The sequence below is a fragment of the Camelina sativa genome, chromosome 6, assembly GCF_030686135.1.
Source record: "Camelina sativa cultivar CO46 ecotype springtype chromosome 6, ASM3068613v1".
In the NCBI taxonomy this organism is placed as follows: Eukaryota; Viridiplantae; Streptophyta; class Magnoliopsida; order Brassicales; family Brassicaceae; genus Camelina; species Camelina sativa.
Genome location: NC_141885.1, coordinates 1057923 through 1071047, shown reverse-complemented (window position 1 = coordinate 1071047; position 13125 = coordinate 1057923). Strand labels below are relative to the sequence as shown.

Below are 13125 nucleotides of genomic sequence, written 5' to 3'. Positions count from 1 at the left end.
CCACACAATTGGCTAAACAGCCCGCCAAAAAGGCCACACAAGCCCCTCCAAGGCTCGCAAACGCTAAAAATGGGAACTTCTATCTCCCCTAAAACTTTCCATTTTTAGAAATTTCATCTTTTGGAAACTTTCCACTTATAGAAACTTCTATATCAAGAATTTCTCTCCATTTTACAAATCACATAAACATTCATCCATTACGCATCAAAATTTCATAAGAACTAATCATCTTATTAAATTCTCAAATGCAACAAACGTCTACAATTCCAAAACGCAAAAGCTTAACAGAACCAATGAAAACATAAAGGAACTAAACTCCGGGATTGGCGCCCGGCCCCTCCCTCAGCTGCATACCTCTCATTGTCAACTGCTGTAACCTTGGACAATGTGGCCTGATATGTCCGACCTCCTTGCAATAAAAGCACACTCGAATGTTCTCTTGCGTCCCACTTCTCTTGGGGCAGCTTGCCAACCTGTGATCCATGCTCCCGCACCCGTAGCATCTTTGACCGCATTGGTTTATCACCGACGTCTCCTCCCACTTAATCTTATTTCTTTGTTCTGACTTGTTACCCTTGCTCGGAACGCTCGGCTCCAATGTCTCCTCTGTCAGAACGGTAGGGCTAACCACCACAATCTTCCCCCTCAAGTCATCATCTATTAAAGCTGCAGTCTCCACTAGCTCTGCCCTTGTAGCATAACTCATCCCTCTGCAGTGGACCCTCAAGTCCTCACGAAGCGCCCTCATGAACCTCCTAATCTAAGCCACCTCAGACTCCATCGCCCGACCACCATTCATCAGAAGCCGACTAAACTCCAAGTCCAGCTCCCGTACCGATCGATTCCCCTGAGATAACTTTAGAAACTGCACCTCCAACCGGTCTAATGCCTCTCTAGGAAAATTCTTGCGGTTGAACTCCTCGACGAAGTCAACCCAAGACATCTCCCTCTGCACTCTCCTAGCAGCCACTGATCTCCACCACAACTGAGCATCGCCAATCAAGTGGTGGACCCCTATGTCCACCCAAAAATCCTCAGGACATCTGAGAGACTGGAAGTTACGTTCCGCTCTCGTCCTCCATGCATCTGCAACAGTAGGATCAGTACCACCCGAAACCCGCTCAGTATTGATGTTATTCATCTCCCTCATCATACTGAAATAATGAGAATGAACTCCCGCATCCGTAGCCACGGGCTGCTGCACCCCCGCAGCCACTGGCGGTACTGCCTGTGCATGTGCTGGTACCACATCTGGTATCCGCACTAACAGTTGTGTCAACAAGCCTGCAAGATCAACGCCTCCCCCAGGGGCTCCACATGCTGGGAGTCCCACACCTGGAACCCTAGCATCACCGGCCACTCTGGCACTGACACCGCCCACACCGACCCCCTCAGCGCCTATGGTCCCATCGGTACCCTCACCGGCCACACTCATGGACCCCTCCTAGAAACCATGCGACTCGTCAACACCCTCAGCTGTCACACTCTGGTCCACAGTCTCGCTAACAACTGGGACTCTGTCCCTACCACGACCACGTCCGCGTCCAGGACCACGTTCGCGCCCTCGACCACGACCAGCAACAGCACACTCTCTAACCATCTCTGCACTAACAGAACAGAAGGCTAAGCACACTATTGAAAATCACACACAGAGCACACACACATCTTACCATGGAATCTCATTGAAGGCTCGAAGAGGATGATGCTAGGACTCCATACAACAACCAAATTGACTAACTACTCATAATCAATTTCATCACCCAACATAAAGTATCAATCAACATAGAGATTAATTCAACCAATTAAATCCCTAAACCGCTCTACAACATCCACATAACCATCCTAGAACCGTGTACGCTCTGATACCAAATTGAAACGACCCGACCCCTTTTTTTTTAAATACAATATATAATTAAGCATCCATACTACTTAATTAAATCAACCCAAACCACAAAAACATCATCTAAACCAGCCATAACGATCTTACACAGCGGAGACGTACAAACAATACCAAACCAACATATCATTAATACAATAACATTCCAAACCAATATATCCAACAACCTAACATAACTCTAACCAAGGTTCCAACACATAACCATAAATAACCAACAACACACAAATGAGACCCTAGATCATCCTCCTTCTCATCGCCTTGATTCCACGTTCACACTTTGCCTTTACCTGCACCGCAAACACAAATTGAGATGCATGAGTATTTAATAAACACTCAGTGAGGTCATCCTCCCATCTACTGGGCTATACACACAAGCAAATGAGATTCTATTATTAAAGCCAACAACCAAAACACAAACAACACAACAAACCAGGAAAACAAGACTCGGTTAAGTCTGGTGTCGACTGACACTAAGTCGGTGTCGACCGACGCTAACACGTCACTGGTGTCGACCGACACTAAGTCGGTGTCGACCAACACTCAACCAACATGGTGTCGACCGACACTAACTGGTGTTGATCAACACCACCTTCGCAGACACGATTTGCACGAAGCCGAACGACGAACCTCCGTTCCAAACCGCTTCCAAACCTTCCCAAACTCTTCCAAACTTCTCAGGAACCTATGGGAACATGAAAACAACAAACTCACACAAGCAAAACACCACAAACACAAAGAAACAACCAAAACAACAGAGATCTCAGGCTTAGATCAGCCATAGTCAAGCACTCACCTCTTTTGCAGGAAGATTCTCACTCGACAACAACAAATCCAACACTTAGAAGCCTTCTCCTTTGTTCCTAGAACAAGATCTTCACTCTACAGCAATAGATCTCTCTAAAACAGAAAAGGATCTAACAAATCTCTCTCAAAAACGTTTTCTCCTTCTTCTCTCTGCTTCTCTGTCCAAAAATGGCTAAAAGGACAAAATAAGTCGAGTTCCCTTTTTAAACTCGAGTTAAGGACTTCCTCTAAACCAACCACGCAAACCGGACGATTAAAATCGAACCAATCGAACCATCAACAATTGAAATTTTTCGATGAATGTGGAGCTCATTATTGAGGAGAGACATCCAACTTCTGTTAAGAATATGTTTCCAAGAGACTCGGGATAGAGTGGAGATAGACAAAATTTTTGCTTGATTTCTTGGGTTAGAATCTCTTTTGAGGCACATATTTACGTCAGCTTGGGGAAATCTGAGCCACTTAACTTGGCATGGAAGTGCTTAGCATAATTGTGTTTCTAATTTTGATTAATGGAGATGTGTTAACTTATCTATGATTTTAGCTATGTAATATGTTGATGACCAAAAAGTGAAATATATATTACCCGGAACCAATATATGATTATTAGAATATGATGTGTCATTGAATTAGATTTTGAGGAATTGAAAAAAGATGTTATAAAATGATGTATCACCAAATTTTCTATATGTTAATCATGGAAGGTAGATGATTCTCAGTTTTTACTTTGTAATAATTTAAACATGACGAGTTAGTCTAAGAAAGCATCTATATAAGCTTTGATTTTGAATATAACATTGATTCAAATTAAAGGAAAAGTTTATTTTAATGTTTAAATGATTATTTTAATTAATTTATAGTAATTTTATATTATTATTAGTTATTTTTAAGAACAAATAAATCCGAAAGTGAAAGATAAAGAACACAAATTTAACAAATAGTGTCTGTAATTCAATATATATATATATATATATATATATATTTCTCCAACAACCACATAGCAATTATTGAAGAGATAAGTCGGAAATACAATTGGATCTTGATAATAATACGATGGTCTTTAACAGGCTTTGGTGCATAAACAACGACTGAAGACTCCGTCAAATTCGCATTGACCGCCTTCAAATTTCTCGAATAGTTGGCAGATGATAGCACAACTGTTATTGCTAAAGCATACACCTGAGAAACGGTCGCTCCGTATCTTGCATATTTTATCCACCAAACCCATCTCAATATATATAAACACATTTGAGCATATATTTGTTAGTATTTAGTAATTAATGTCTATATGAAAAATGTATATTCATTACTATATAACAGCTAAATTCACATATTTGTATGTATGATAATTTAGATCCTATAACATGACATGAGTATTAAACCTGTAATGGTAGCAAGAATGATAAAAGAGATTAGGATAAGGGTTGAAAGAACACAGTTAAAGAGCTTCATTTTGGAGATAGAGAAAGTTTGAATATTTTAGAGAGAAGTGTTGTTGGTGGCACTATATATATGTATACGGTAACAAGGACTAATTATCTTCCATAATATTTTAAATTTGTTTATAAGTAACTCTTAAAAATAAACTTATGATATATATACCTCTTTTTGAGATGTGTTTTCTAAGATGAACTTTTAATACATCATTATCTATTTCATTTGATTGAAGTATATTATTATATCTAAGATACATATCTTTAATAAGCAAATTATCTTAAGCTAAAAATAGTTGTAAGATAGAAAGCATTCTAATATTTATTTTGTCTTCTTATCACATATGCCATATTTTCCCAAAATGTATTTCTGTATTTTAATAAACATAATTCACATGAAACTATTAGTAGATATTATCGTATGATATTATTCTAATTAAAGTAGATTCTTCTATTACAACCTTGTGATTTGAAATAGTGTTTCCTTTACAAATTTATTTAACCAGATATATTTATCTTTTTTATTTTTTCTTTCTTTTCATTTAAATACAAAATTAACATCAAATATGATGTATATATAAAAATTAAGATTGTAAATTCTGAGTTAGGGGTTGACGAAAAAAAAAATCTGAGTTAGGGCTTGCTTGCCACCCCGAGTATAGGCCATGTAATGGTACATATCTTCTGTAATGTATATCCCAACTGTATCATATTGATCTCCATTAATGTCCTCAGTTACTTATCTGTCATTTTGCACCCAACTAGTCCGGCAAAAAAGTTCGACCAATGTGGAGCTCATTATTTAAGAGAGACATTCAACTTCTGTTCAGATTATAGTGGAGATAGACAAATTTTTGCTTGATTTCTCAGGTTGGAATCTCTTTTGAGGCACATATTAACGTCAGCTTGGTGAAGTCTGAGCCAGTTAACTTGGCATGGAAGTGTTTAGTCTAATTGTGTTTCTAATTTTGATTAATTCAGATGTGTTACACACTCGGACAAGCCCGAATTGCAAACAAGGTAGCAAATGACCAAATTGCTACAAACTCCAAAAAAAGGAGCCAAAGCGATAGATAAAGGGATAGACAAGAATAATCCTAGCACTCCTGGAAACAACATTAACAAGGAGGCAAACCTTGGCAACAGTAAAAAAAATAAGTGAAAAGGGTTCTTCAGGAACAATGAGCAACAAAAGTGCTTTAGAGTTCAAACTTGAAACTACCTCTTGGGCAGGAAAAGCCATCTTGGGAGCGGTTGTAAACGCAATGGAGACACATCCCCAATATACTGAACCATTCACGAAAATATAAGGCAAAGCCTCAGTGGAACATCCTTCACATAAGAGGATTAAAAGAGTAACCCCAATGCAATGAGCCAACAACCAAGACAATACAGAAGGGAAAGGTGGCTGAAGTAGAACAGCCAGACCAAATTGCAAGCCATCACCAAGGACTCTAGGCTGAAGGCAACCAACAGAGATGGAGGAACATCTGGTAAGAAAAAACCGCTACATCTGGGCAGGGTATGAACCAACAGTTGTGGTTCTAGACTGAGAGAAGTAAGGGCCTGTCGAAGAAGTATCTGATGCAGGCAAGAGAGAGCAGGAGAAGTATCTGATGCTCTGTTGGAAGACAAAGCAGAAGAAGCCGCAAGGAAGTTCATCAAGATGGCTAATACTGGAAGGATCGACAAAAAACCCACCAATTGACACTATCCGGTTCACTTGATTTAGAAGAAGGAGGACAACGGTTCACTTGATACGAAAGTTCTCCGGATTCTCACCAAGGAGATCTAAGATCCAGAATCGGGCGAGTGGAAGCAAAACCGCCCAAATACATCTCCAAAAGGAGGCTAGGGGCCAAAAGGGAGAGAAGGGTTCTCCGTAAAAGTAGAACGGCAGCAGCAAAGGGAGAAGACCAGCCACAGCTGAAGTAACGCCAGGATAGAAATCAGAAATACGGTTGTAATAAACACTTACACTGAGACGAGATTGGATGAGACGGGGGAAACGCGGAACAGCAAAGATCGGACAAAGTTTGACGCCGATGAGCCATGGCAACACCAACGCCGGAGGATAACTTTTCCTTTGCTGACTCGGTAATGACGGCTAGGGCGTACTTACTTGAGGAGTGAAACAACCCCTGCTGTTTTTCTTTAGTGATCCCATACTCACTAGCAACCTAACCCAACAACAATCCAAATCATAAAACAAAGTTATATATAGAACCATAAACCTAACATCTTCTAGACAACTAAGTTCCACTCTAACATCCTATCAAAGATACAGAGCAATCAACCAATCCTCTAGAACATCCTCCCCTTCACAGCTTTGATTCCACGATTACACTTTGCTTTTACCTGCACCACAACAAAAAAGAAAAGCCTAAGTATTACCTTAAATTCTTAGTGAGGCAATACTTCCATCTACTGAGCAATACACAGAAGCAATAAGATTTCTCATGCGACAATCAACAAACAATAAAACAAACCAGGCAACATAGAGTAAACACATCATCAGCCGCTGCTGAAGGTTGGTGTCGACCGACACCCGCCTAGTGTCGATCGACACTAACACCTGGTGAAGACTGTTTCGACCGACACACATGTGTGTGTCGATTGATACAGACCACCTTGCGTCGACCGACACACACCTTATGTCGATCAACGCATGCTCGATATTTCACAAAATCCTTAATTGCACCCGACTGACACCTCCACATGGCATCGATCGATGCTTGTAGGTTTATCGCGCCGTCCTCGTATTTGTGTCGACGAACACACGCCTTTTGTCTAGAATCGCTTCTTCACAATCAGAAACTCCGAAAATCGCCTCCACACTTCTCCTATTCATCCCACACGATCTCATGAATGAATCTAAGCCTCATGAGTCATGAAAATGCATAGAACTCAAAGGAAACAAACATATAACACATACAAAATCACATAAACATAGATCTTAGCTTAGATAAGCCATATTCATGTATTCACCTTAGCCAAAAAGAGAGATCTCACCAACAATGACGAAAAACACACCACCACAAGCTTCTCCCACGTTCTCAGCCTTGATTTCCAACCTCCAAGACAAAATCTCACGAGAACAATGACAAAAGCTTCAAGGAACCTTCAGGAAACTCAAAGGAACTTTTGAAAATCGTTATCTGTCTTTTACACACAAAGAAGGCAACAAATAGGTTTCCTAAAACCAAATATGTCGATTCCAGACCTTATATACGACCCCCAAACTGAACCAACTTGAACCAAGAATTCTGAAATCGAACCGAACACCCAACTACCCACCAAAACTCTAATTTTTAGTTTGCAGGTGTTACACGGAGAGAGAAGAGAGCGTTTTTAGCCTCAAATATATTTTGTCATGCAAATGTGTTACACTTATCTATGCTTTTAGCTATGTAATATGTTGATGACCAAAAAATGAAATATATATATTATGTGGAAGCATTACTTGATTATCGGAATATGATGTGTCATTGAATTAGATTTTGACGAATTGCAAAAGATGTTGTAAAATGATGTATCACCAAATTTTCTATATGTTTGTCATGGAAGGTAGATCGATCCTCAGGTTTTACTTTGTAATAATTTAAACACAACGAGTTAATTAGTCTAACAAAACATCTATATAAGCTTTTATTTGAATCTAACATTGATTAAAATTAAAGGAAAGGTTTATTTTAATATTTAAATAACAATTTAATTAATTTATATTAAGTTATATTATTTTTATTTATTTTCGAGAACAAATAAATCCGAAAGTAGAAGATAAAGAACAAAATTTTTAACAAAGGGTGTCTGTAATTCAATATCTTTATATATATAGTTATATATAAATATTCTCCAACAACCACATAGCAATTATTAAAGAGAGAAGTCTGAAATACAAATGGTTCTTTAACAGGCTTTGGTGCATACACATCGAGGGAAGGGTACATCGAATTCGCATTGACCATCTTCAAATTGCTCGGCTAGTTGACAGATGATGGCACAATTGTTATTGGTAAAGCACACACCTGAGAAACTGTCGCTCTGTGCCTTGCATATTCTCTTCGACAAACCCATCTCTGTAAACATAAAAATACATTTGACCATATGTGTGTTAGTATTTAGTAACTAATATCTTTAAGAAACATGTATACTTATTATATAACAATTAAATTCACATATTTGTATGTACGATAATCTAGATACTATAACATGACATGAGTATTGAACCTGTAGTAGCAGCAATAAGGATAAAAGAGATCATGAGAAGGGCTGAAAGAATACGTTTAGAGAGCTTCATCTTTGGAGGGAGAGAGAGTATGAATATTCTAGAGAGATCGTTGGAAATAATTAATTTTTGTGTAGGAAGAAGAAGTGTTGTTGGTGGCACAATATATATATATATGTAGGCAACAAGGACTAATTATCTTCCATAATATCTTAAATTTGTTGATAACCAACTCTTAATAATTAAAAGATGATATATACAGTAAAACCTCTATAAATTAATAATGTTGGGACCAAGATATTTTATTAATTTATAGTGATATTAATTCATATATAAATTAATAATTATTATTTTATAGTGTAAATTAATAATTATTCATTTATAGGTATATTTTTAATTGTTTAATTTATCAAAAATTATGAATTGAGACAATTTTTCTAAAATAAGATTAGAATTTTGGATGTTGTAAATTTTATGGTTTTGGAAATGAATTTGAAATAATTAAAAAAATATTATTAACAATGAATTACAAATATTATAGACAAATTCACTTATTCACATGACATACATATTCAAATTTAGGAATAAGAATATCAATTATCGTATGTTAATAGTCTATCAAACTATCAAAATGTAAATGATGCATATTTAGAAATTTAAAAATTTAAAAAGTTTTAGTTGTTTTATGAAATATAGAGAATTTTATATCATTATATTTTGAAGATACAACATAACAATTGTATTATAGATATGAGGTTTAAGATATTATTGGGACCATATTTTACATGGGGATTTCAAAAAAATTATTATCTTATTATCTTATCAAATTTTATTATTTTTTACACTTTTCCAACTTGGGACAAGCAAAATTTATTAATTTATAGTGTTTATTAATTTACAGAGTATTAATTTATAGAGGTTTTACTTTACATCTTTTTGACATGTGTTTTCTAAAAAGAACTTTTCATACATTATTATCTATTTCATTTGGTTGAAGTATGTTATTATATCTAAGAAACATATTTTTTTAAAAGCAAATTATCTTAAGCTAAAAATAGCTTCAAAATAGAAAGTATCCAATATTTATATTGTCTTTTTTTATCAAATATGCCATATATACTAAAATGTATTTCTATATTTTAATAAACTTAATTTTACATAAAATTATTATTAGATATTATCTTATCATATTATTATTCTAGTTAAAGTAGTTTCTTCTATTACCTGGTGCTTTAAAAGAATATCTCCTTTACATATTTATTTAAATAGATTTATTTCTCTTTTTTATTTTTTTATTTCTTTTCAATTAAATATAAATATTAATATCAAATATAATGTACATTCCAAATTGCCTAAATCCCATAAAATCCTCCAAAGTCATGGTTTCAATACACACTGATTTGCAACCCCTCACTGGAGGCCATGTGATGGTATAAATCTTCCATAATATATATCCCAACTGTATCATTTCGATCTCCATTAAAGTCTCTATTTACTTATCTGTCTTTTTGGAGCCAACTAGTCTCGCAAAAAATTTCGACCAATGTGGAGCTATGTATTTAAGACAAACATCTAACTTTTGTTTAGAGTATGGTTCCAAGAGACTTGGGATATATTGGAGATAGAAATATTTTTGCTTGATTTGTTGGGTTGTAATCTCTTTTGAGGCACAAATTTACATTAGGTTGGTGAAGTCTGAGCCAGTTGTGCGAGAGAGGACAAAACAGAAAGAAATATCATGTGGTGATTTGTGGAAACGGTAAACTAGTCTTTAAAATCTCTTTGACGTAGCAAACCAAGCGTCGGATATGGTCTAGTGAAAGAACGTAGTGACCACAAAGTGAGGTGGGCCCATGGGCCGGAAGTGGACATGGGACCCGCTAAGTAAAGTGACGGTCGTGGCATTAAAAGAACCAGTAAAAGTAATTCAACCAATTAAATTCCCTAAACCGCTTTAAACCATCCATTAACCCGCCCTAGAACCGTAAGGGCTCTACTACCAAACTGAAACAATCCGACCTGTTTTTTTAATAATAATTAAATACTGTATAATATTGAGTTACAACCTAAACAATAAGCAAACATCTCCAACTCCAATTAACATAAACCAGCCATCAATATGCACAACATAAACATATAAACCTAACTAACATAACCATCAACCTAGCATGTTTCTAACCAGGTTCCAACAATAATAATATAACCACAATACAACAACTGAGACTCTAGATCATGCTCTTCTTCATCGCCATGATTCCACGCTATACATTACCTTCGCCACAAACACAATGAGATAAATGATGTATTACCATAAATACCCAGCGAGGAGATCGTCCATCTACAAGTTATACACACAAACAAATCAAGAGTACAACCAAGAATAAAACATAACAATCCAGACATTAAACGGAACACACAATAACACATTCTCTACTCCTACACTTCATCACATCTAATCGCTCAGATCTCATGGTCACGTACTCACCTTAACAAAGTGATTCCAACATCCAAATACAACCAGTAGAGACTCTCTTCACGTCTGCAACAGCCCAGAAACACCCTACAAGAATCCACACAACCAAAACGACTTTAAAGCAAAAATGACAAAAATAACAGAAACCTTCACTCTCAAAGGATGAAACCGTAAAACTAAAACCAACCGTTAACTTCAAATCCCTCTGGTGAAAATATACCCCTAAAAGTCTTGGCTCTTCCTCCCAAATCTCGTCCTGATCGGATAACAGATGAGACCACAATCGAACTTACAATCCACGCTAATCTCAGTGCGTCTGAGACGAAGCACCTAAGGAAACTGCATATATCTCCTCGATTGTTAACTCAAATCTAAATATATAAAAAAGAAGAATCTAGATACAAGGCTTATTTACCACTCTACCAAAAATAATTAGCTTTGGTTATGATTTGAGAAGTTGAATCCTTTTCCATGAAACCTGACAATTCTGTTTCTTTTGCCTTCACTCTAAGGCCAAGCTAACTCTCCTTCTTCCTCTCTTCCATCCTCAATGACCAAGAGGTCTCGCTTTCTCACATACCAACAATAAAAAAAAAAAGAGAGAGAGAGAGTAGGAGGCCTCATCCTCATAAAGAAAAAATAGAGTTTTTTGGTTTAATTATATTAAACCAGATTTATCTAAACCTAAATTTATTAAATCATCATTTGGTTTAATTAATAACTCGATTAGTGATATATAATGGTTTTTACGGTTTTTAACCATGATATAACTGTGTTTTTTGAGTCTTATGATTTGTTTTCTATGATGTTTTTGAGTCTTGACAGGTTTTCTAGGATTTTGGCACGGATGGGGCGAAATGGAGCAATTTGGACCGTTTTGGAGCATTTAACCGGAGAAAATCAATTTGGAGTCGGATTATATTAAGAGCGTCGATCGACACCACATGAGCATCGGTCGACACCCATGCAAGTCGAGACAAGTCTTCAAATTTGGAAGTTTTACAAAGTTGCCTGAAGTTTTCCATATTTGCATCATTAGTCCCTCGACGTGTTTTAGGACATATATATATATATATATATATATAGTTTTTGGGTTTTAGAAAACCCTTAAGTTATTTACTAGCAGTTTTTTGAGAGATTTTTAGAGAGCTTTTGAAGAGAATAATCAAGACTCCTTCTGAGAAGATTCAGAACTCATTTTCTTCTTCTTTTAATCTATTAATGCAATTTATTCAGAATATGATTTGTTCTTCATCAAACATGTCTGAGTAGTTTGCTTGTTAGGTTTAGGGTTTTTCACAGGGTTTTTTCACAGGGTTTTATGAATTATTAGATCTGTTTATTTAGGATCTTCATCATAGGTTGATATGAGAATATAATTGATTTTCCTGATAAAACCTTTTGATGAACAAAATTACTTCTTGCAAAGAGATTTGATTTAGTAATTTTGTGAACTTATCTAAACATGTATTTAAAGCTGATTTTAACCTAGAATTTTACAAAGAGAATTAGATTTTCTGGTTTTAAATTTAGATAATATTTGCAGTGAGAACTGATTTATTTTACAAAAGTATTTAGAGTTCTAGATCTGATCTTAATTGCTTGAATCCTAATTAATTTATTGATTTAATATTTCATAATTTCCTGAGAAATTCCCTGGACATAGCTTTTTGATCATCTGAATTTACACAGCTTTTATTTAATATTTTGCATTGTTTATTTTAATTCAAATTATTTTGTTTAGCGTAATCATAAACTCTATAATTTATTTTGTAGTCTTGAGTCCTTGCGGAATTTGACCTCTAAGTATTACAGTGGCCTCTTAATTTGAGAGAGTAGCTCTAGGGTTTAATTTGAGCATATCAAATTTTGGCGCCGTTGCCGAGGACTTTTAGATCTACCATTAGATTTGAGTTTTTGATTTTGTCTAAATTTTTGTTTTTATTTTCTACTAACACACTTTTGTTTCTCTTCTCTTGTGTGTTTCAGGTGCATGCCTCCTAGACCTCACACCAGGTGCAAACCTACTGGTCCAGTAGTGAAGCTTACGAACCAGGAGTTGGGATAACTAGAGCGTGAAAACACGAAAGCAGCCAAATCTTTGAAGATGGTTAACACAATCATTGTAAGAGTTGATGAGGCTAATGTTTTGAGAGATCAAAAGGGCCACTTGCGCAACAAGCATGTCCAAAGGCTTGATGCAGAAGGGAATGTTATTGCTGAAGTTGTTGTTGTCGACGAACAGACCAATGGTGTTGATCGACACCAACAGGGTGTCGGTCGACACCCC

General features: G+C 36.1%; 2 protein-coding genes and 1 long non-coding RNA gene across 5 annotated transcripts; 1 reads left to right on the top strand and 2 right to left on the bottom strand.

The window, feature by feature from the left end:
* Positions 1 to 3728: 3728 nt before the first annotated feature.
* LOC109133258 (defensin-like protein 8) lies at positions 3729 to 4153 on the bottom strand. Of its 2 annotated transcripts, none has more exons than XM_087454049.1 (2): positions 4083 to 4153; positions 3729 to 3933 (listed from the first exon to the last, which is right to left on the bottom strand). In XM_087454049.1, exons 1-2 carry the CDS (start codon positions 4151 to 4153, stop codon positions 3762 to 3764), a joined length of 243 nt encoding a protein of 80 aa, XP_087310175.1. In that variant the 3' UTR covers positions 3729 to 3761. The 2 variants fall into 2 exon arrangements, with proteins under 2 accessions (XP_087310175.1, XP_019101785.2); XM_019246240.2 differs by having other exon boundaries at positions 3729 to 3937; positions 4090 to 4153.
* Positions 4154 to 7820: 3667 nt separating this feature from the next.
* On the bottom strand, positions 7821 to 8557 carry LOC109133432 (defensin-like protein 8). The gene is made up of 2 exons (XM_019246542.2): positions 8365 to 8557; positions 7821 to 8213 (listed from the first exon to the last, which is right to left on the bottom strand). The coding sequence occupies exons 1-2, from the start codon at positions 8432 to 8434 to the stop codon at positions 8044 to 8046; spliced, it is 240 nt and encodes a 79-aa protein (XP_019102087.1). The 5' UTR covers positions 8435 to 8557; the 3' UTR covers positions 7821 to 8043.
* Positions 8558 to 9726: 1169 nt separating this feature from the next.
* LOC147942105 (uncharacterized) lies at positions 9727 to 12075 on the top strand. Of its 2 annotated transcripts, none has more exons than XR_015558950.1 (2): positions 9727 to 9792; positions 11661 to 12075. It is a non-coding gene; the product is annotated as an uncharacterized LOC147942105 (long non-coding RNA). The 2 variants fall into 2 exon arrangements; XR_015558949.1 differs by having other exon boundaries at positions 9739 to 10121.
* The last annotated feature ends 1050 nt before the right edge of the window (positions 12076 to 13125 follow it).